Source organism: Lampetra planeri, chromosome 31 (genome assembly GCF_965212315.1).
Source record: "Lampetra planeri chromosome 31, kcLamPlan1.2.h2, whole genome shotgun sequence".
NCBI classification, from domain to species: domain Eukaryota; kingdom Metazoa; phylum Chordata; class Hyperoartia; order Petromyzontiformes; family Petromyzontidae; genus Lampetra; species Lampetra planeri.
In genome coordinates this window covers 9,011,144-9,035,586 of record NC_136137.1, presented here as the reverse complement: position 1 = coordinate 9,035,586, position 24,443 = coordinate 9,011,144, and the positions used below count along the sequence as shown (strand labels likewise).

Sequence of the window (24,443 nt, the reverse complement as noted above, 5' to 3'; positions counted from 1 at the left end):
GTGGGTCGACGGTTACGTAATACTATGAACGTGTGCACCGAGCGGCTTGTTGTTGTTGACTACGATGATGATGATGATCACGATGATGATGATGCCAGACGAACAAACTCCAACACCCCCCTCTCTGAGCAATGCCAGGTCTTCGATTCGATTCCCGCGTGCGTGCAAAGACCGCGCGCAGAATCGGAATCGAGCCACCACACGCGGGCATAATGCGTTGAGTACAGTGCGCGGCCCCGCACGATTACATAAGCGGAGAAGGCGCCCTGCTCGCATTGTCCCTGTCACCGTCACCAGCAGCAGCAGCAGCAACAAGCCACCAGCAGCAAGCCACCAGCAGCAAGCCACCAGCAGCAAGCCACCAGCAGCAAGCCACCAGCAGCAAGCCACCAGCAGCAAGCCACCAGCAGCAAGCCACCAGCAGCAAGCCACCAGCAGCAAGCCACCACCAGCAAGTCACTCAACCACCGTAACTCACCAACGCCGCGGTCACCGTCACCACCATCACTCGCCCACCGCCACCTCCACCACCGTAGCCTCTCAAGCCTCTCGGTTACTTGACCCTGCCCCGCTGTCTCTCAACCACCACGGGACGTCGCCCGTCAACCGGGCTCGTTCGTCCTGCCGAGTTGACGGTAGCGGCAGCGATTCGCAGCGGGGGCGGTGTTGGTGGCGAGAGACGGCTTGTGGTGGTGGTGGTCTCGCTTTGGGGTGGTGGTGGTGGTGTGGGTGGTCTCGCTTTGGGGTGGCCCTTCGGTGGAGGCTCCTGGTGGAAGAAGAGGCGAAGAGTGGACAACTCGAGCGAGCGGGTGGTGGGCGGAGGATTGTATACCGTGCCACGACGTGCAGTTGTTGTTGTGGGTGGTGGTGGTGAGAGAGAGAAGACGACACGAGAGAGGCTCTAACCCACCTAGCCAGGTGAGAAAGACGCGCCGCGGGAGACGTCGTACAGACGAAAGTCGCTGTTCGAGAGAGGGTTTCGAGCCTCATGAAAGAGTGGTGGAGATTTTTTTACCGTCGAATTTAGAGTAGATACAGAGTGGAACTCGAGACGATCTGAAAAGGAGGAGGAGGTAGAGACGAAAATGAATACGAATGAGAGAGAGGGTGAGATTTGGGGTACGGCTGGGACATAGGATCGGTGTTGAGTAGAGAGGATTGAATTTCGATTTAAGCTTTCGTGACTGCAGGGATTCATCTTCTTGGTTCTTTCGGTAAAGTCACGTAGAAGGGAAGTAATAAAATAATAAAAATAAAACATAATAAAATGAAATAATTCTCACGACGTTTCGGCTACAACGCAAGCAGCCGAAACGTCGTGAGAATTATTTCATTTTATTATGTTTTATTTTTATTATTTTATTACTTCCCTTCTACGTGACTTTACCGAAAGAACCAAGAAGATAGAGAGGATTGATTAGGTGTCTCTGGACAAGGCTGGCGATAGTCGTAGCCTGACTCTCAACAGGAGTTCCAAGACACCTGGCCAAGCCAACAGGGGGGTGAGGTGTTGTGGGGGTCTGCATAGAGGGGGGTTCCAAGGTGTCTTGGTTCATACTCTTAGGTTGTTTCGGTAAAGTCACGTAGGAAAAAATAAAAATAATAGAAATAAAATATTTTTTTCTATTATTTTATTTCTACTATTATTTCCAGAGGTGGGACAAAGTCATTGTTATGCAAGTCCAAGTCGAGTCGCAAGTCATCAAATTCATGACTCGAGTCTGACTCGAGTCCAAGTCACATGACTCGAGTCCACATCTTATAGGTGGGACAAAGTCATTGTTATGCAAGTCCAAGTCGAGTCGCAAGTCGTCAAATTCATGACTCGAGTCTGACTCGAGTCCAAGTCACATGACTCGAGTCCACATCTCATAGGTGGGACAAAGTCATTGTTATGCAAGTCCAAGTCGAGTCGCAAGTCGTCAAATTCATGACTCGAGTCTGACTCGAGTCCAAGTCACATGACTCGAGTCCACACCTCTGATTATTTCTATTATTTATTTTCCTACGTGACTTTACCGAAAAAAACCTAAGGGAGTATGAATCCTTGCAGTCACGAAAGCTTCAAATCTAGAAGTGTCTCGGTTCCTTTATTCCGCGTGGTTGTTTTGGGAGGGGGCCCTCTGAACGTTGTGGGGACGTGCGCGTCTCGTTGAGGTCCGATCATTATTTGTGTTTTCTTTGCGCGTCTGCGTTATTTCGGCGTTTATATAAACGCAGCGAGCGATGCGCTGCATGCACGGTGGGGCATTACATAACCAAATAGGTCGTCCCATTGGCTTCGCACTGCACGGGAGGAGGATGGCTCCATTATTAATAATAATAGGACACTTTTTCATGAAAAACACGCCTCCTGGGCTGTACAATACCGCTCCACCTCGTAATTCCATATTCAGGAACAGAGATGGGTGTAATACGTGCAGGCAAACGCTGGTCTCTTACATAACAATTTGGCTAAAAGGTTATTGACGTTTTTGCTGCAACTGTCTAGTAAATTACCGGTACATCTCTGCTGTTTTCTTTGGTACCCACTAGGAATGGACTTTGATAGCCTGTTTTGCCACGATTTTTTTGTATTTATTTTAGTTTGCTATTTAAATGTACGGTAAAAATGTAAGTGATTCTCAGTAATGCTGACAAATTCCATCCATCCACAGCTTTAGCTTTGAAACCCATCCTTTTCAGTACACCTTTGCAAAAAGCAAGATGTCATTGAATGTTATTGTTTTGCAACAAAAAAAATGTGCGAGAAAAATACACTGCATGCATTCACCGGTACGAACACACCCGTTGTTCCTCTGATTGTGTGAGATCGTTTAAGGTGGGCCAGCTTTAGGCTGCTGAGCCCACAATGATGGCCACTCAGAACATGACGGTGAGCACTTCCAACGCTCTGGAGGACGACGAGGAGGGCGGCGTGCTCAAGGTGTGCGGCGTGTGTGGAGACAAGGCCACGGGGTACCACTTCAATGCCATGACCTGTGAAGGATGCAAGGGCTTCTTCAGGTATTCGAGATGAAACGTGACCGCCTCTGTCCACCTGGAAAAAACCTTGGACCTGTTTTAATTTAATGCCACCCTTGTGGAGTGAATGAGTCAAAACCCCGTGTACCACAAGGGTAAAGTGCCACAAATTTAAATTGGTGACAAAATTAGGCTATACTCTTTTGTTCTTTCGGTAAAGTCACGTAGGTAAAAAATAAAATAGATCACGACGTTTCGGGCGCAACACAAGCGTCCGTCATCAGGTTCTCAATGTTTGATGATTGTTCACGACTACCAGTTTTTAACCCAGTATTTTATTACAATTAAAGAGACAATCGTTAAACTCTTTTTGACATTGGAATCATGGGTCATCATTTTCAGGTATAATCCATGATATGCTCGGTAGAGAAGTAATTGTGGACAGTTGTTTGTAATTAACTCAATTGTTTTTGATATACTAAGCACAGTTACCCTTGCTCTGTTGCAAAGGTCTATGGAGGTCCCTTGTATATGCAAATAAATGCAAGTTAGTGCAGGTCTTTGCTTTGACATGAATCCCTGTTAAGCACATAATTATGTACAGTGTATTGCGGTGATAACCCAATGATTAAATTTAAGACAGTGAGAACTCGAGCAGAGAACAAAAAAATTGCTTGTGTAACCAATTTTCATGCCATGTTCCACCTTTGCCCGTAGATCGTGTATTTAATTTTATGGATAAACACCACGTTTAGTAATCGATAGTCTAAGAGTTAACGTGGGGGAAGATAAAACTACAAATTTGAGTGTCTAACCAAATACATTTGACTTGTTTTCACAAACGGATTCCATGCCATGCAATCGCAAATGTTATTTTGGGCGTATAGTGATTGAAAATTAGCTGGTATCAGTACCCAGGGTACAAGTTGCCTAACGTGCATCGTTTCATGCCATCATGGTGACTGATGTATTTCATTTTGATGAACACACTGAAATATCTGTCTGTATACTGGGCAGTTGTAGCAGAGATGTGTTTACATACAAGCTGCACTAATGCCCCTTCTGTTGGTTGTCAAAGGCTGCCCTGTCTATTATGTTCAATGTTAGGTTACATAACTTGTGCAAGGTTGTGTGGAGTCACACAAGACAATAGTGCATTCCCTTTAGTGCAGTTCCCTCGTTATTCACGACCTTGCTATCTGCGATTTTGGCTATGCGATTTTGGCTATGCGATTTTGGCTATTCGCGAATTGTATCTGCAACTCTACACGACTACATCGAGAGAGAGAGAGAAAAGTGATGAGATAAAGTGATGAGAGAGATAACTTCTCGAAGCTTTGGAAGCATCTGCAGACGTTGCGCATACAATATTTGTGGGCCAATATTATCCGCGAAATTTGCTATCCATGAGCATCTCTGGAACGTATCCCTCGCGAAAAGTGAGGGAACGCTGTACTGTATACATTTGTTTTCATTAGCACCGATATGAGCTTCAATTCAAGTCTTGTAAGAGTTATCCTTTTCATTTATTCATTGAAATAACATTTAACAATAGACATTTGGTTGGTTTTACAAGATGTGCAATATTGTAGGTAAATTGTACGATAGTTGTAAACTGCAATGGATAATAATGTTCATCCCTTATGAATATACTGCTGGATGAATACTTCATCATGATTTTTCAGCCATATTTAAGCACGTTTGGAGACATTTAATCAGACTGATTTGCACAAGTTCGTGATGCGGAGCTCAGAACTGATGAAAGAAATGATTCAACTAATGTGAGCCAAAGCAAGGAATCAAGCTCGGATTGCAGTATTCATATTTCCATATATCTGTATATTAAAAATAAAGACAAACAGATATAAATTGTCCTTGGAGCAGTTTTTTCGTGAGAATTCATCGATCCATATTTTTTAAGGAAAGATCTGGGACATTTTAGGTATTTTTTCACAATTTAGATGCAGATAATTGTCTGTTTTGGCATATTGGACTTAGATATTCGCATATAATAGCCTATTGCCGCAAATTGTGCCGTGCATTCTTACATATAGCAGGTGAATTCCCTGTAGATATACTCCCTATGTGGCGTGCATAAATATTACTGATTGCAAAACGTGTCCTATGTAATTCTTGTAATTAGGGTTCTCTTTAGAAGGTTAAAATGGAAAATAAATATGGGGGCATTTGTGTTTGTGCAGGAGGAGCATGAAGAGGAGTGCTTCCTTCACTTGTCCATTTGAAGGGAAGTGCAACATCACCAAGGACAACCGCCGGCACTGCCAAGCATGCCGCCTAAAGCGCTGCCGAGATATTGGCATGATGAAAGAGTGTAAGGACGTCCGCCCGCTTACCCACCCCTCCGCTGTTCATGAAGGGCAGGTGCACATATGCATTATGCACAGATGCATTATGTAATATGCATCTGTGCATAAGAGGCAATTAAAATCAGTAAAACCACACCGAGACAATGATCCCCAGTGGAAATTTGCCTCCTACCTCTTCCTTATTTATGCATGCACACCCATCCCCTCCACACAGACACTCAGAAGTAGTTTTGCTCATCCCATTGGCCACACGGCCTTCCCAGCGTGCATAGCATCAAATTAAAACTATTAGCTATTTTTATTGTATCAGGTAGGGCCCACTGAGCGACCTGGCCACAAATGATAGCTCAACCAAGTGGCTTATCATGTGGAAATGTATAGCAGCCAAATACTCGCACGTTTCTAAATGTGGAGGGAAAAACCGGAGGACCCCGAGAAAAAATTACATCACCACGGGGAGAACATCCAAACTTAAAATATAAACGTGTTAAGGTCGGAATCGAACTGATGATCTCTAGCATACGAGGCATGGGAGTTAACATCTCACCACCGCGGTGTGACCTTGTCAGAAGTGTCCTGACCAAAAATATGTGGCCGGTGCTACTGTCCAATGGTTAATCTGCTTATAGTTAATGCAGGGTCCACAGTTCAGCGGAGGACAAGTCTCACCGTACCGTGGATAACACAAATAACTGTTGAGTTGGGCATATTTATTGGAGGTGTCTCAAGTTAAATTACGAAGCAGCTTTAGCGAGGACAGGTGCAGACAGAGACACACCTGTTGTGGGAAAGTAGACCTTTAGTCCTGCAAGATTAAAGACCTCTGGCCTAAGCTATAAACTTGTCTACAGTGCTGTAAAGCTTTTGTTATTAGCAATTGTTTACGATTGCTCAACTAACACTTTGTATGTCTGCGTATGAAAGGCAAACGCAATTACTTAATTTCCATCGTGCTTTTCACTCATGAGGTTAGTTGAATATTTGTGGTTCTTCCTACCAAATTTTTTCTCCGAATGTGTAAATTATAACTTGTTTGTAAATATTCTTTTGTAAATGTGAAATTTGTGATTGCCAAGAAAGAAAACTTTTGTTCTAAGAGTCCTTGGCATGTCCACATTGTTTTCCTCTACATAGAGGTGTGGGGGTGGTGAGTGCATGGCTGATGGATGGGTAGACAAGTCACGATATGGTGTCGTAGTGTGGCGTGCATGGGTATAACTGCCCACAGTATACACAGTGACACACCCACGGTTGTAATTGACTACGAAATATTGTGTTCCTTTTTCTTCATGCAATCAGGAATGCATAACGCTCTTTGGTTCCCAGATTGTTTGTAAACGTGTGTCCGTGAATGCAGTGATCATGACAGAGGAGGAAGTGCAGAGGAAAAAAGAGATAATAATGAAGAGGAAGCTTGAAGACACTGCGCGTGAAATTCATACGCCACAGCTGTTGGAGGAGCAGGAGCAGCTGATAGCAACGCTCATCGAAGCTCACAGGAAGACCTACGATGCTTCTTATTCCGATTTCTCACAATTCCGGGTAGGCATCGCATTCAGGTCTCTACGCATTGGAAGGTGCTGCATGCTCAAAGGCAGACAAACTTTGGTGTTGTATGCAGTCTTAAAAAAAACATCGGTGCATGATCATGACAAGCCTTAAACATTTCACATTATCCACGTGAGAAATTTTACAGCAAAATTATTTTAATATGATTAAAATTATCTACAACTTATACAGCATTATTTACACACTGATAATAAATGACATCCATATTCTTTGGGTCTTTCGGTAAAGTCACGTAGATAGGTTCAAAAGAAAATAGCAAACAACTACGACGTTTCGATCGCAATACAAGCAGTCGTCATCAGGAAAGGGGGTTAGCTTCTAAAGGCAAACTGTTTATAAAGGATTTAAATGGGCATAGCCCAAATGTCAGCAGCCAATGTTAATGTAAGTGGTGGGCAGCAACCACGAAGGTGGTTGGTTTTCCACCAATAAAAGGGCTGCCAGGTGAACATTAGCATGTTAATGTAAGATCAGTGAGCGGCTTCCACGGCGCGCTCGCTGAGGTGGCTATGTTAATGTGAACCTGTAAATGAACAACTAACATCGGAAGGATGGTAGGATGGGAACATCACAGCCAGTTATGACTTAAACTGGTTAATAATGTCCTTCCAATGATTGCTCAGTTTGTACCCATCTTTTCGGTTGAAATTGTGTCTGTCTGTATATATGGGTGGCTTCATGAACGAATCTTTATTGATAGCCTGTGGATTTGCAAAGTACCTTCGTCTTAGAGAAATCAATTGCACGTGAGCCCACCGCATTAAAACAATGATCAGCCACGGCCGAGGTGTTCGTTCCTACCGTGTTTCACATCTGCCTTATGTTCTCGAACACGGTCCGAGACATGTCGCTTAGTTTCCCCAATGTAACTACTGCTGCAGACACAGCTTAGTTTGTAGATGCCGGGGTATTGCATCAAGGATCACATCCTTCACAGATGGGGTCAGATCACGAATTTTATGTACTGTGTTAAATCGAACCTGGATCTTGTGTTTCCTCATGATTTTGGAAATGTTTTTGGTGACCCCTGCTATGTATGGCAAGGTGATGGCTTTGATTGGGTCCTCAGATGGTTCTTTCCGAACGATTGGGGTGATAGCTTTACGGATTGTGTAGTCTGAATATCCATTCATCTTGAGAGCTTGGTGTACGTGTTCCAGTTCACTGGCTCGGTGATGATGGTTGGAAATACATCGAGCTCTATGGTGTAGAGTTTTGATGAGGGAATTTTTATGGGATTGATGGTGGTGGGAGTCAGGTTTTAAATATGCATCCGTATGGGTGGCTTTCCTGTAGACAGTGTCCCATTGAGCCATCTGGTCTCTTTTCGATTAAAACATCCAAGAATGGTATCTTGCTATCCTTTTCCACCTCCGTGGTGAATTTGATGGCTGGGTGTATGGAATTGGTGTGGTTGAGGAATTGGTTCAGAGCTGGTTGGCCATGTGGCGAGATGACGAACGTGTCATCTACGTACTTCTTCCACAAGGACGGACGTAGAGTGGATGCCTGGATGGCATCTGTCTCAAAATTTTCCATGAATACCTTGGCTACAACTGGAGATAAGGGAGAACCCATTGGGGTACCTTCAACTTGTTTGTAGAATGTTCCATTCCAGGTGAAGTAAGTGTTGGTGAGGCAGTCTCACCAGGGCCGGTACATCAGCATTCAATCCTTGTTGGACCAAATCTTCAATGATTGCAATGGTGTCAGGCACAGGAACTTTGGTAAACAAAGAGACTACATCGAAACAAAATCATGAGCAACATTAACATGCTAATCTCTCACATTAACATAGCCACTTCACCGTGCGTCACGGAGGCCACTCACCGATCTTGCATTAACATGCTAATTTTCACCTGGCAGCCCTTTTATTGGTGGAAACCCAACCACTATCGTGGTTGCAGCCCACCACTTACATTAACATTAGCTGCTGACATTTGGGCTACGCCCATTTTAAACCTTTATAAAGAGTTTGCCTTTAGAAGCTAACCCCCTTTTCCTGATGACGACCGTTTGTGTTGTGATAGAAACGTTGTAGTTTTTTGTTATTTTCTTTGAACCTATCTACGTGACTTTACCGAAAGACCCAAAGAAGATGAATTCCTGCAGTCATGAAAGCTTTAAGTCCAAATTTAAATGACATCCACTTTAAATGTGTCCTCTGAATATTTATGCTCTGTATGATTTGAGAAAAGCCAACAATTGTTTTTTGGTTTTGGTGTGTGCTTGTGTGTCCTCACGATGGTACAAATAGTGCTTGATAAACGATGTTTTTTTTGGCAACAAATTGGTATTTACTGGAGCTTGGAGTAATTTCAATTTGGGCCAGGTGGCAAGTTTTTTTTATTACATTTTCCATTTCGAAAAAATTGGCTTCATACCACTTTAATGTTAGCTATCACTTTCGTAACGTGCATGCACTACCTATTGGTGATGTGCTAATCATGTAAAATAACTTGGAAATATTTCCAAACATACGTTATTAGAAATTGTGGTGACACTGTGCCGTAACTTGCCACATTAAAAATTACATTCGCCATTAACAAACTGAGCATAGCTTGCAAGTACAATGCCTGGGCACACTCATTTGTTCACTATTGCACGCTGGACACTTGGTATGGCAAACGCAAAAATAGTGCCGTAAAAAATATGTACCTCGTGTTTTGCAAGGTGCATCTCAACTTGTGCTCAAATTTCTTGATAGCAACAATGTCAGGATTTCTCCACAAATCTGGCTGTCGCCTGATGAAGCTAGTTGTAACTACTGGCGTAACGTCGTTCTCGGATGATAAATATTGTGGATTTGCTCTCCAACACACCGGTGTGCTGTACTTGTAAGGAATTGGCATGTTCTGTTTACGTGACAAACCTTATTAATTGGCTGTGTCGGGTGGTGGCGGATTTAACGACACATCTAGAAACTTTTCAATCTAAAGTATACGGTTATTTCCTTGAAGTGCTCTTTGAGTCTTATCATTCATTTTAAAATAAGGGGTAAATAGTAAAATGCACTGTTGCGAAGGGCTTACAAGTGTTTACTCGTGTGCATGTTTGTGCCAGGAAGAGTGTCAGTAATGCGAGTTTATTGTGCAATGTGTGTATTGTGCACTGTGACGTGAGAGCTGAATTTTAAGCATGCATTCGTAAGTGTGCCCTGTGTGTAGTTATAGGGCTAATGGAGTGATGCATGTTTGGACTGTTGTAATTTTCCACCCGTGAAGCCTTATTTTAAACGGCTGAGTGCACAACAATGGAAGGTTTGCGCACATTATAGCCCTACGTATCAACGGCATCGATTGGTTAATTATGTTTACCGCTTGCCAATGTGTTTTGTACACATTGAAGCTCACAATTTTGCATATGTATAATTAAGAAGGAAACTTTAGGTCACGTGCTTTTCACCAACAAAGGCAATTATTAACACTTGCCCACAGGAATGTGCATTTCCCTGTTTTATGATGACAGATGTCTTGTTGCATATTTGTCAATGTATTATCTGTACGCATAAAAAACACATTAGGTCTTGTGCTTTAATATAACTTGTCAACTATGTTTGCAGCCACCCAAGAGAGGTGATGGCAGCCCTGATTGTAGAAATGCTACCAACCCCTTCCTGATGTCCCTGCTCAACTCAGATATGGACGAGCTTCCCAAAGCTTCTGCAAGTACGTGTGGGCCACCAGTGGTGCCGTTGCTTTGGCTGTCAAAGGCTCTGGGCAGCCGATTGTTAGATTTTATAGTCGTGTGAGGGCATGCTTCAGGACGATGCCCTCTATCGCGTCCAGAGAATGTGCAGCTGTAAGGCATTTTGCCTCGGGTTTAAAGCTCATTTTGAGATGGCGAACACGGATAATGTAGGCTGCGCTAACACATAAATGTTTCTATAGTTTTAGAATGGCCTTTTTTCAAGATGTTAAATTCCTTCATACATTGCAATCCTGATTTTTTTTTAAAGTGGGATAAAAAAATCCATAGTTGCATGAATTTAATGTAATTGTGTTTTATATCAAGATATACAGCCCCCTGTCTTCTGTAAACATCATACTGAATAATGGCAAGTAGTTTTGTCGAAGTTTTTGTTTCCACTTTTGACACAAGTATTTATACATCGTTAAATTAGCAGTCCTGCTGAAAGTGCTTGGCGGAAAAGTTTGTTATGCAGTTGATGTTTCATGTGATAATGTTCTTCTAGAATTTAAGGATTTTTTTTTTTAATTATAGCCACATTGATTTGTAGGGAAATCAGTTGCTTCGTTAATCTGTAATTTTTTTATTGTTAAAAGTGAAAGACATTTATTTACATGATTCTAAACATTTATTGTGTAGTATCAGATGTCAGTCATGTAAGGGGCCAGTGTTTACGGTGATCCTGTGACGTTCATTTAATTTTGTGTTTTATAACCGTGTGTCCACTGTATTCATACAATTGCCTTCTAAGGTGGCCCCAAAGATACGGGTCTCATTCAAATGTGAAATATGCCAAATTATTGTAAGAACTGAAGACAAGTATGTCAAAACCAAAATGTTAATATTCTTATTGTGAAGTAAGGTCAGAGCAACTCCATTCGTTTGCAATTTGATACATCGCATCGCAAGGCGTGGTGATTGAATTCTCATTTATTCGACAATAGTCAGCGAGTCAGTTTTTTTGTTGTTGATATGATACCATTAATAATAGCAATGGAAAATACAAAATAACCCATTCCCCTTAAATTTGGTTATATAAAAGAAAAGTTTGCCAAAAATGTGCTCTACATTCACGCAGAGTATTCACTACTGTTACCTTGCCGCCATATCGAATCGGCTTTACCATTCTTGGCAGTAAAACAGCTGTTAAGATGTTCAAACATCAAATAGATATCTATTTCAAGGCATCAGGTCTGCAGTAACCACACATTCTTGTGGCAAAACATGCAAACAAACATGTTCTAAATGTCATATTCTATTATTATTTGATTTGATTTTTTACGCGACTTTACTGAAAGAACCAAAGAGTAATGTTCTAATAATAGATGCATCGATGACTTTTCGGTCATCTACCCTACGTTTGTCTCGTTTTTCTTATCTTCACCACATTTCCCCCTTCTCCCTGTGCCCTGTTGATCTGTATATTAACATGAAACGAGCATGTTCGCTTACATTTTGCACAATCAAATCTTGGGCAAGCGGTTCCATACGTTGTATTGTGTAGGTAAATAATCTATTTTGATTGTTGCGCCGTTGTGGGTAGTAGATGTAAAACATGATTGTGGAGAATGAGAGTTCCTTTTTTTTTATTAAACAAGCCAGGGGTTGGGGGGCCATGTGGGTGTTCCGGCAGGTGGTGAAGAGGCCGCAGCGGGTGACGAGCTCTCCATGCTGCCACATCTGGCCGATCTTGTCAGTTACAGCATTCAGAAAGTCATCGGCTTTGCCAAGATGATCCCTGGTTTCAAGTGAGCATGTCAAGCATCGACTAAACACCAGATTTAGAAGCCTGGCTGTCCGATTTAAGTGATCAAGCACTCTACCGATTTGTAGGTTGGATTCCTCGGCGAATCGGATAACATGAAAATAGTTGAGGGAAAAAAGGAATCTCGTCTCTGTTTCCCACGTGTGCCACTGGATGGGAGGTGTTTTTTTGGTGGAGCTTGATATCATTCTCGACCGTGTCATGTTGAGTGTGGCTTGTAGCAGGTATCCTGCTATGTGTGGCCATTTTTAAAGGGGCCCTATCTAAAAAAGTCAGTGACAATTGAGTCCATTACATAATTCGGTCGATGAATTGTGCCAGAGCTTCATCAAGTAAGTTAACGAAAGTGGAAACGACATTTAGAATTAATTGGGACTGCCTAATTATTGTGGAGAGTTCACATTCATGATTGTCATTTCTAATTATTTGCCAAATTACAGAGAGTGTCTGTGGTAAATAATCTCAGTTTGCACTTTCACATGGTGTAACATTGAGGATATAATTTGTATTATTTATCAAAACTAAATTTTTACTTTCCATTTACATTGCTAAAATTGAATGACTGATTGTATAGATTGGGTTGAGATCTCATTTACGTGTAGCCTTGGTAGGCCAGCTTGTGTTAGTTATTTATTGCGTCGGTTATCTGGTTTTTATTATCATGGTGTGTCTTGAGGTTTACCCACTGATAACCACACGGGGTGCTGTATGCCATGTGTAAAATACAATATCTCGACACCAGTAGGCCAGCTTTCCATTCAATAAAACTTTAATGATGGGTTTGTCGTTGCACTTTTTTATATGATGCATTAAGTTGATGTACAAATAGTGTATTTTGTAGTGCCGCCAATGCCCAAATGGAACATGTTCAAGATTTACAGTTTCTATTTGTCTGTTCAGGGTTGGCCAAACGTTCCAAAGTCTGTAAATAATTTAATTTAACAAGTAATTTTCTGTTTGTGACAGAGAGCTGTGCACGGAGGATCAGATTTCCCTGCTCAAGGCCAGTGCCATTGAAATCATCATCCTCCGCTCCAACGAGTCCTTCACGATGGAGGACAATTCTTGGACCTGTGGCAGCAACGAGTTTAAATATCAGATCGGCGACGTTATGCAGGGCAAGTGTAATTATGATATATATATAATGTTGATACTTGCATTTATATTGTGCCCATAATGTAACGAAACATCATGGCACAGTTTTTTTAGTCCATTCAGAACACAACAAGATGACGAGTTGCAACAAAAATGAGTCATTCATATTTAACTTTAGCGCCGAAATGGCAGCATATTGACATAATGTTAAACTCAAACTTCTTTTGAAACTTATAATTTTTCAATCTCTGATTATTCTTTTATTCACCAAATGCCACCTGTTTTTTTGTAGCTGTATTGTACATCTTTAAACGCTGTATTCAAAATGTTAATTTTTGTGTTTCTGTCACTTCCCCAGTCTTCGTCCTCTGAGCAATCCTTGTGGCCAGTAATATGCTGTCATTTGCTATTTTCCTTTCATATTGGCATTACACTCCCCCCAATAGTGTATTAAGTATTGAAAATGTCTTCTTTTGGTGATTTAATTTACGGTCTATATGGTTTAAGCCCATGTACCTCCCACGCACAACCTTATATGGCAATTTGCCTGCACAGGTGTTGCCAACATAATGCTTTTCAGAAAAAATCTGTGCAAACCTTAATTTCCTTCACCATTATTAACCTAATTTCTGTTTCTCGGTTATTTTTTTGTGAAAATAATGAACAGATTTTTTATGCTGGACAAAAGGCTTTTTTGTGCCCTGTCAGTCATGGGGTTTATTTAAACATAATTCATGCTGGTCCATGCTGCTTGGTGAAGGTGAGAAGCCATGGACCTGTTCAATATCTCTCACCACTAACGATAGCCGTGAACTCAGGTTGCCCGGGCTCATAGTGCATTGCGCCCACCGCTGTACACCTGCTGCCCTGCAGTTATTATTAAGTGGGCGCTACGGTGGCGAGATGTTAACTGACTTGGTGACTTTACCGAAAGAACCAAAGAATAATTCCTGCAGTCACGAAAGCTCCAAATTAAGTTTGAGATGTTAACTCCCTCGTCTGGTATGCTGGAGGTCGTTAGTTCGATCCCGACCTTGACACCTGTATATTTAGAGTTTGCGTGTTCTCCCCGTGGTTGCGTGGATTTTTCTCCGGGTCCTCCGGTTTTTCCCTCCGCATTTAGAAACATGCGTTGAGAGTATTTGGCTGCTATAAATACCTACACGATAAGCCTCTGCATTGAGTTGTCAATTGTAGCCAGGTCGCTTCTGAAAAAGAGCTATATAGCTCCGGTTAAAATAAAATATATTTTTATAATTTTCTTTTATTATTACTCGGGTGTAATTTAATCGCTGTTTTGGAGATGTAAATGTTTCGCCAAAACATGTGTTGTAGCCGGACACAAGTTGGAGCTTCTGGAGCCCCTTGTCAAGTTCCAGGTCAACATGAAGAAACTTGACCTCCATGAGGCTGAGCACGTGCTGCTCATGGCTATCTGCCTCTTCGCTCCCGGTCAGTGGTGATTCAACGCTCCTCCTTCAAGGAACCTTGCGCCTGCCAAATATCAATATGCCCGTCACACGCTGCCATTCACAATCCCAAGAGACACGTTCTTTTGCACAGACGCAACTCGTAGTATCGGTAAAGTCACGTAGGTAAAAAAGAAAATAAATTAAAATGAAAACAACTAAATTTAATCACGACGTTTCGGAAGCAACACAAGCCTCCGCCTTCAGGTGGAACCGCCACAGCAAAATTACTGCAGTGATTTAATTTAGTTGTTTTTATTTTTATTTATTTAATTTTTTACCTACGTGACTTTACCAAAAAAAACAAAGTATGGATCCTTGCAGTCACGAAGACTTCAAATCTAGACTTAACTCGCAGTGTTACTCTGTATAAGCAGTTAATTGGCTTGAGGCACGATGCAATGCTACTCTATTTTGTGTAGTATTTGGTTATAGCTTGCTCTCAGGAGGGACACTCATTGGGCAAAATTTCCCTGCGGTGCTTTCTAGGGTTTTGCGCTCTAGGCTATTTGGTTCATGTCTTAGATTCAAATCCTTAAAATCTAACACTGCAAGCCTGGAGTACACTGCTGCAAGAGTTAAGAACTGTTGGGCAATTCTCATTTATCTTTAATGCATCACATTCTTGTCACTTGATTGCTTCCTGGTTGGATTATAAATTTGAATATAAATCGTTAAGCTTATTTTATGTTAATTTTATTTTGTTAAGTATGGTCCTGATCTAAATTGTCTATTTTACCGTCTATGTTTCCCCTTTTAATGATATATTTTCACTTTATATTGTTACCATTTTTAATTCGTGCTGTAACCCAGGTCACCCTTCTCAACAATCCCATGTTCACATGTTCATCTTTATGGGTAATTTCCTGGTGAAAGAAACGTTGGATTGGATTGTGTAGGTAGAGTCCATTGAGAGATAAAATTGGTTCTTTTGAAACGCTTATTCAATCTTCAATCAGTGGGAGGTCGATCCTCCCCATCTGCTGCCCACGTCTGTAACTTCCTTCCCCCAGCCATTCATGCTGTCGACTTTCTGCCCCCGTTCATTTTTTTTATTCTGTGTTTGGTCTCCTCTACAAAATCATTATGCCCACTGCTTTCTTTGCAGCATCTTGAGATGCAGTTGCATTGAAATTCTCTATAAATCTAAATTGTGTTGTCCGAAGGAGAAATACAGGTCAACAGGTAAAGGCTATGTAATTATGAAAGTAATTTTGCTTGCAAAAACACTTTTTCTTCTTGGTTCTTTCCGTAAAGTAACGTAGAAGGGAAATAATAAAAATAAACCAAATAATAAAATAATTCTCACGACGTTTCGGCCACAACGCAAGCAGCCGTCCTCAGGTCTGTCGGAAAGACAGCGTCAGACAGGTGAAGAACAGGTCTGTCGGAAAAACAGCGTCAGACAGGTGAAGACGGCTGCTTGCGTTGTGGCCGAAACGTCGTGAAAATTATTTTATTATGTTTTATTAATATTATTTTATTATTTCCCTTCTACGTGACTTTACCGAAAGAACCAAGAAGATGAATCCCTGCAGTCACGAAAGCTTTAAATCGAAAAAAAAACACTTTTCTTAACGAATCACGTGTAGAGCAAGGTGTGTATCGTTTGGTCACGCGTTGATACTGTCAGACCGGCCTGGCGTACAAGACCGTTGCAGGGTGGAGGAGGTGCAGGAGCACCTGACGGAGACGCTGCGCGCCTACATCGCTTGTCGCCACCCCCTCTCCTGCAAGCACATGCTCTACGCCAAGATGGTGGAGAAGCTGACCGAGCTGAGGAGCCTCAACGAGGAGCACTCGAAGCAGTACCTGCAGATCTCGCAGGACGCCGTCAACAAGGAAGACCTGCCGCCACTCCTGCTGGAGGTCTTTGGCAACCCGACCGCGTGAAGAAAGGGAGGACGACGCTACTTTGGACGGACGAGTGGAGAGATTGCTGCCCTCTTGTGAGAATTTGCACTGGCGAACAGGTCATCACTACTGAAGAGTCATTATTTTTCTACGTGCATGCCTCCATTACTTATCTTAAAAGGCTGTGTTAATATATATATTATAGCTGGGAGGAATAATGGAAATATCAATGACATATTTTTATTAAACTGAACTCTCTAGATATTTTTTTAAAATATGCATTTGCCTACGGCGACCTGCAGAGGGTGACATACACTCTAAGCGGGTGCTTAAGGTCTGCATAGGCTCATTCAAATCCTCACAACTTAGATTTAAGTTATTGTTTTATAGGCCAACAATCATGGGATTAATTGTATTCTATAATAAACATAGAATATGCCACGCAGGAGGCTATATGTAATGTTTTAGGGGATAGCCTTACATCTCAAAGTAGCTGATATTGTTTATTTTTCTGGAAGAGGCCCGAATAGAATGCTTGTGTTAATTGTATTTTGTTTAAGCTCGGCACTAATATATACGTACTGTGACCTCAATCCAGCCGACTGAAGATTGGCAATCACATATAGCCTCCTCTAAGAAATGTACTGCATGTGTATATACACCATATAAATGATATACTTAGATTTAACGCAAAATACTAATATGCAGCGTTACGTACATTTTATGGAACGTGACTAAATGTATAAAAATGTATAAAGATCATGCCACGGTATACAGGGATGTAAACTAATAATTGAAGCGAAATATTTGACCCGTCAAACCAATCGTTGTCAAGTTTAACTCTAGTGTGCCTCAGTTCACCGTGCAGTCTTGGCTTCAATTGACGATGCCGGCCAGCGTTCGCCCTGTCCCAGCCGAGGTCTGTGCGTGACTGCTGTGGAGCCATCTAGTCAGGAGAGGGCGGTGCAGCAACATCCACCTGCATTGTTACGCTGCTCCAGCGTCTTTAGGCTCCCCACCAACTTCACCCAATGGGCGCGTGACCCCGCGTGATGATCAAATAGCCCCCCCCCCCCACGAGCCGCGAGGAATGGGAAGGCACTCTTCCAGCAGTGGATTGACAAAAGGGCACTGCGGATGCACGTACATAGTTGAAAAATTGGAATAGGTTGTACCCTTTCTGGCAATAAAACAGATGTTAAGATGTATCGATATATGCGTTAAATCTTGACTTAAAGCTTTCGTGACTGCAGGAATTCATATTATTTGGGTCTTTCGGTAAAGTCACGTAGATCGGTTCAAAGAAAATAACAAAACAATAAAACTACGGCGTTTCCTGAAGACGACCGCTTGTGTTGCGATCGGAACGTCGCAGTTTTTGTTATTTTCTTTGAACCTATCTACCTGATCTTCTTGGTTCTTTCGGTAAAGTCACGTAGAAGGGAAGTAATAAAATAATAAAAATAAAACATAATAAAATAATTCTCACGACGTTTCGGCCACAACGCAAGTAGCCGTCCTCAGGTGAAGAACATGTCTGTCGATAAGACAGAGTCTGAATGACACGTCCTAGGCTTGGAGCGTCTATTTAAGCTGGGAGGGAGGAGGAAGAGCGCCTTGATAAAATAATTTGCATATGAAGAGGAATTTAGCATATTTATGGGAAATGCAGGAATGCGACTAGTGCTAATTGTGAAATGCGTGGGAGGTGGGCGGGGGGTTTTCCGAATGACCAAAATAATAATATATGCGCTGTTTTCGAAACTGATTGGCCTACACCAGAGACAGCCTTTCTTGTTATCAGAGCATGTTTGTTTGGATGTTCACCACAGGTACGTGTGGTTAATGCAGACTTGATTCTATATGATGTTTGAATATCTTAATACTTGTTTTATTGCCAGAATGGGTAATACCTATTTTATTTATTATATTTTGATACTGGAAAAAAGATCCGATGATACTTATATAGTTATTAAATGTGGCAATATTTTATGGGGATATATACACAATCTGCTTCAGAACAGTGGTTTGATTCCAAAAATTCTCAACAATGTTCCGTTTTTCTTCAGATGACATGTTAATGATTGCACAGGTGATTTTCTAGCCAGAGACTCCAATCATTTGCATCATTCCTTTACCTGGATTATATGGGCACGCTGCACTGGTGGCATGCACGTAGTACGTGTGCTACTTTGAATGTTAGAAGACCTCCATGCAGTCATACGCTTCATGCACTACACTCCACTTATCGCTGGCAAAGATGGGTTAGCCTGTTTTGTAAATATGTGCGTGGCTGAGCAAATGTACTTTCAGGCTTTTGTGGTCCCTCGAAGAATCTGCAGAAGAAAATGCAACTTGTGACTGCGCAGTAAGTAATAATGTCCTTTTTAACCCAGTGGTACTGGGTGCTTTATACGTAGCCGTGCCTAATCCTAGAGGAGGGACACCATGGTAGGGGTGAGCAAGCTTTCCTCTGTCTCTTCTGCAGTGGTAACAAGATTTTCGGGCATTGTCTGGGTAATGGTGGTATTCTGGTGTATCGCTTAACGTTTGTGGAAGTCTTCAATGTTTGCTGGTACTGAACAAAATGTGGAATGCATGCAAAGTGGTTTTGAAAAGCACAACGTGTTCATTTAACAACAACAATGACACGTGACCTGTGCAGGGGCAGGTCTGTAATGTGGACGTCTGGTTCTGCCACAGAATGTTTCATGCAACTTTGCTTGGAAATGACCTAAATGCCATAAAAGTGCTGCTGAATTTGGCATTGCTAAGATCAAATCACAAGGCAAGAAGAGTTGTAAATTTGAAACCATTGTGATTCACCAAGGAGGAGGAGGCAACACAATTGTAGAGTTGCAATTTCCATGTTGGTTAGCACAGGCATTACTTGATATATCTGGTGCGCAATTCAAACTTTATGTTTTAATTCGCAGAATGATTTATAACTACATTGCTGTGTAAAGAAAACGAAAATGTTCTCAAATAAAATCCCGATAGCGTGATTTCTTCATTGAGCAGTTGCAGTTTACTCCTCCCCCTGTGGTATACCATGGTCCTGAGCATTTCAAAGTGGCAGTGTGGTGCAATAGGAGATCAGCTTAGGTTTGTTCCTTTCCCAAGGCCAGTAAATGTAAAAATATGAGGATTTGATTAGTCTCATTCTCACATTTTAACGATTGCAAATAATTGCATTGATGCTGATATGTGTAGTTGTATTTTGTCGGGGTTTCTTTATGAAATGGAAACATGTATTGTTGATTGTGATTGGAAACAAAAGAATGCTATCGCAGAGACATAGCATGTGACGGGCAACTGCATGGCGCGTGTACATGTGCTATCGGGGCATGGAGGCAGAACTAGGTATTTCTGTTAGTGTTGCTAGGATGGACAGTTTTAAATCCTGACTTTTATTTGCTGAGCTTGTGCTTCAGCCAATAGGCAACTGGAGCCAGTAACATAAATAAGACTGTCTTAATGCTAAACGGCCAAACCAGAACAGATTGTCAGTGTTGTGTTGGTGGTGTAAGAGATGACAGTTGTGGTTCGCCAGTGTCCTTGGTTGGGCAACCGCGTAGCATCTGCTCAGACAGTGACGGGAGTATTTAAGTCTTTTGTTTTCAATTTAGGAAATAAAAACAGCCTATGGGATGTATGCCAGAGTTAATGCATGCAAAAAGAAAGGCATTCAGGGGAACGGCAAATACATGCTGTGCTGGAAATGTTGACTTAAAATGATGATGATGAGTACATTTTTTCAGAGCACAAATGTGCCCTTCCTGTTTACATGCAACCCCCAACCGCTGTAGAACTGGTGAATTAGCTGTCGATGTGTACCATAGGTGAAATGGTTTTGCGAATTGCCGAACATATTTTACACGTTGTCCAGTGTGCCCACGATTATAATTTTTTTTTTACATTTGAGTGATGTGCGATTATCATGTTGGATCGCTGTCGAAATTGTTGTGATGCCTCTTTTACACTGCGGTCATCATGTCACCTTTGCACAGACCCTGCATCTCTTAGTACGTGTTTTATGGTTCACTTGTACGCCATGGACCGGCGACGTGGATTGTTACTTACGGATTGATCACGGTGAAGTAATTCTTAATGTGTTTGCGTGTTACGATGCATTGAAAATTATGTGCATCGTTAACTATGCAAACGTACTGCTTTCACTGTTGTATCCTCTTGCATCAAGAGTAACCCTGCCAGCAAGCATTAGTCTCCTTCCGATGCACCAATTATGTGTCCGAGACCCCAATCATTGCCATTCGAGGCATCTGCTCTTATATTAACGGAAACACTTATAACTGCATTCGTTTTGACAATTTCTTGTTAACATGCATATTGCATGCTGCATTTGTTTTGTTTGAAGAATGTGTGGTCTATTTTCGGTTTACCTTGCACAACTCTTTTCTCAACTTTACGAATATGCATATGCTAAACCCAGAAAGGGCTGCTTTGATACCTTAAGGAAAGTTTGGTCTGGTGATTAATGTGATTGTAATGGAGGTCAGTAGCTGCTGGTATTTGTACTTTTAACACGTTTCAAAAAACTGTGCCTCTCGTTTGCGGAAACACATTTACTGTGTTTCAGAAGGCAGTTTAGAGAGAATTGTATTTAAATCCACAACATTACGTGTGTAGTTTCTGCCAATATGAGCTCTCTGGTGTGGTCACTCAACTCTGCTGCTAAGTGCATCATACCCAACAGACGACATTCTCGAGTGCTTTGTGAGCTCGTCTGTCAGAACAGCACCATTCTGCTCTGTAATAATTGTCCAGCCTTTCCAATAGATTGCCAAATTAGTCGCTTTAATTGTCCTCTTTGAAACAGGCACTTTTATCCGGAAAGTTACAAACCCGTTTGTTACACTTGGTAGTTAATGCGTGGTGCTATCACGTGTGGTTTATGAATTGAACATGTATGTGTGTCTGCAATATGTAACACATTCACGACAAATGTGCTCTCGCATACGGACACCTTGGAGGGACATCATGGTCTACCTCTCTTTGAATCAGGTCCGCGATGAAATAGGGGCACCAGTAAAATATTTCGTCTGGATATATTTGTTATTCAACAGGCACTTGTTGTTGTGTATCGTGTTATGTCTGTTCTATGTTGGTCACAGGAGAAGTTCTGCAAATACCATATACGTCTATATATAATGAATGATCATTGTTCGCACTTTGTTATTTAAAGATAAAATCAGCCGAAGACCCTAATTGTCTTCTGTACAGGATTGTAATTCTCAACATCATGGTAGACACATGTCATATTAACATAGTGAAACGTTTTTTTTTTGCAATATGTATTCACATCACAATGAAAATGCATATAGTTTCATAATTGCTTCTGTATTTAGATGCTTTTGCTTATGATATTGTGAGCCTGAGTACTCGTTTATTTGCTCAACCCTACTCTAAGTTATTTGCAAATGTACATCAGAGATTTTGTCATTTCATCAGTGGTACCATTCCACTTGATAGCAATCTTACCTCAAATTTAAAGTTAAACACAAATCTCAAGGACTGATTCTTCACGGGTGTTGCAAGGTACAGAACATGACTCATATCTGCCACTATCCACCCCTCTGCCGCTTTCACCTGTACAATATTTGCAAAGTCCGCCACCCCTCATCTCAACTACGCTGCTACATCTTCCAATTCACTCCCTCGTCTTCGACGCAATTATTTAAACTCCCTTATGCGTGGGTCCTTTACCTCCTATGCATTCAAACCACTCCCAGACAAGTTCAAAATGCCTCTGGGTCATCTTCAACCTCCTCGACCACTCCCAGACATCGCCCTCTCCTCCATCCAGCTACACTGGATTGTATCCCTCTATTTTAAGATCGATATGTGTTGAACTGTAAATGTTGTGGATTCACTCTTCAACACACCGGCAGGCTAAAGTCGTGAACTATTTGTATTTTGTCAACGTGACACTTTTTTGCTGATTGGCCGTGTCGGGTGGTGGAGGGTTACGACACATTTATAAATAACGCGATCTAACCGAAAAACGTTTATTATGAATTGGCACATTCTGTTTACGTGACAAACCTTACTAATTGGCTGTGTCGGGTGGTGGCGGTTTTAACGACTGATTTATATTTACGCAATCTAACCCCAAAACAAAAACCTTTTATGGAATATATCGGTCGCGAAAGTCTGATGTGTGTTAAACGACACTGGCTTCCCCGGCTACTGCCGTTGCCTTTTCAAATTCCCCAAACTCGTTTACAATTCTCTCCGTGGTCTCGCCGCAACGTACATCTCGCGTCTCTCGTTTCGTTCTACGGTCCTCGCCCTCTCCTTTCACAATCCCAGCTGCCCCCCCCCTCCGCGTGCCCGATCACAATTCCATTATTTTGCGTTTCTGGCCCCTTACACCGGGAACAAGCTGCCCCCTACATTTCAAACAGTCCTCGCTGTCCACGTCTCGTTCTTCCCTTAAACCTTGCTAATTAGTCCTTGCTGATCCCCAACTCCAACCCTTCCTCTTCCCCATCATGAACACCATCCCTCTTCCCAACCTCCCTGCCCATTCAGCACACTCATCGTTCACCACTCACTTTCATCGTTTATTTCACGCAGCATCATTCATGTACAGGACCACCATTCTCATCAATTTCATGACACTTCTGCTGTACAATTTTCTTAATTCTTTGTTCAGCACCTTGGTTAAGGCGATATATAAATAAAACATAAGATAAGATTGTCCCGACGTGTCTTCAAATAACGTAATGTAATGCAGAGTTGCGGAATTCCCCTGGATATTACTCGCACGATTTTGCAGTTTTTTTCCCCCAACAGCATTTTTTGATCATCAAAGCACTTATCAAATAAATCACTGTGTTAAGTTCACCTTCACAAACTCTGTCCTGTTTGAAAAGCATGTCAAGTGTTGTCTGAGGTGAAATTTGTGACATGGGCTATGGCGAATCGTGTTTTAATAAAGAAGCCGCTTGAATTTCAGAGCCGTTGGATGGCTTGAGGTTGGGAGCACACTGTTAGTGCTCGTTTAAATTGCTTTCACAGTCCCTATATTTTCATATTGCATTAGCTCTTGAACACTGCACCCTGCTGTATATTTGTATATTTATGGAATACCCACCTATTGAGGGATGCAGTTTGACTTAAATTTGCTGGTAAATTTATATTTTTTAACAATGTTTAGATTTTAGAATAGTCGGGTATGTGAACATGTTACACTAGAGTAATTAAACGTCTCATTCTGATACTTATTAACCACAGTCATCTCTGAATAGACAGTAGGATTTTTTTTTTTACAATTGAGAGTTGATTTGTAAAAAAAAAAATCTAGGTATTGTGATGGCCAACATTAAACATAATTTACCTTCGGCAAATTACTAACTTGCATAGGTTCCCATGGGTTACAGAGGATAGAAACGAGCAAATATGGGACTTTGAAACTGTATAGTTATTTAAATTTGATACATTTACAAAATGAATTAGGCCATTTCCCATTCTTAAATATATCCACTAAGATATAAAATGGGTATGGATATCCTGGGTAAAAGCAATATGGACAATTAATCTATCATGCCTGGTGAAAAATTGGTAGAACCCATAATTATTTCACTATTTAGGATTTTAAAAAATAAGAGCTTTTGTTCAAGCTTTTGTCAAATTGTTGAATCCTTCGAGATCGTCATTGCATAATCCAATATACAGTCTCGTAAA

General features: G+C 41.6%; 1 protein-coding gene across 2 annotated transcripts; it reads left to right on the top strand.

Moving 5' to 3' along the window:
• Positions 1-183: 183 nt before the first annotated feature.
• LOC144729188 (vitamin D3 receptor-like) lies at positions 184-18,115 on the top strand. Of its 2 annotated transcripts, none has more exons than XM_078609224.1 (9): positions 184-918; positions 2,822-3,006; positions 5,166-5,296; positions 6,649-6,833; positions 10,423-10,528; positions 12,184-12,298; positions 13,282-13,433; positions 14,746-14,862; positions 16,513-18,115. In XM_078609224.1, exons 2-9 carry the CDS (start codon positions 2,852-2,854, stop codon positions 16,770-16,772), a joined length of 1,221 nt encoding a protein of 406 aa, XP_078465350.1. In that variant the 5' UTR covers positions 184-918; positions 2,822-2,851; the 3' UTR covers positions 16,773-18,115. The 2 variants fall into 2 exon arrangements, with proteins under 2 accessions (XP_078465350.1, XP_078465351.1); XM_078609225.1 differs by having other exon boundaries at positions 2,812-3,006.
• The last annotated feature ends 6,328 nt before the right edge of the window (positions 18,116-24,443 follow it).

Coding starts and splice junctions, on each gene's coding strand:
- LOC144729188 (XM_078609224.1), top strand. CDS start 2,852: ATGATGGCCACTCAGAACATGACGGTGAGCACTTCCAACGCTCTGGAG. Junction 5,297..6,648: donor TATTGGCATGATGAAAGAGT/GTAAGGACGTCC, acceptor CCGTGAATGCAG/TGATCATGACAGAGGAGGAA. Junction 14,863..16,512: donor TATCTGCCTCTTCGCTCCCG/GTCAGTGGTGAT, acceptor TGATACTGTCAG/ACCGGCCTGGCGTACAAGAC.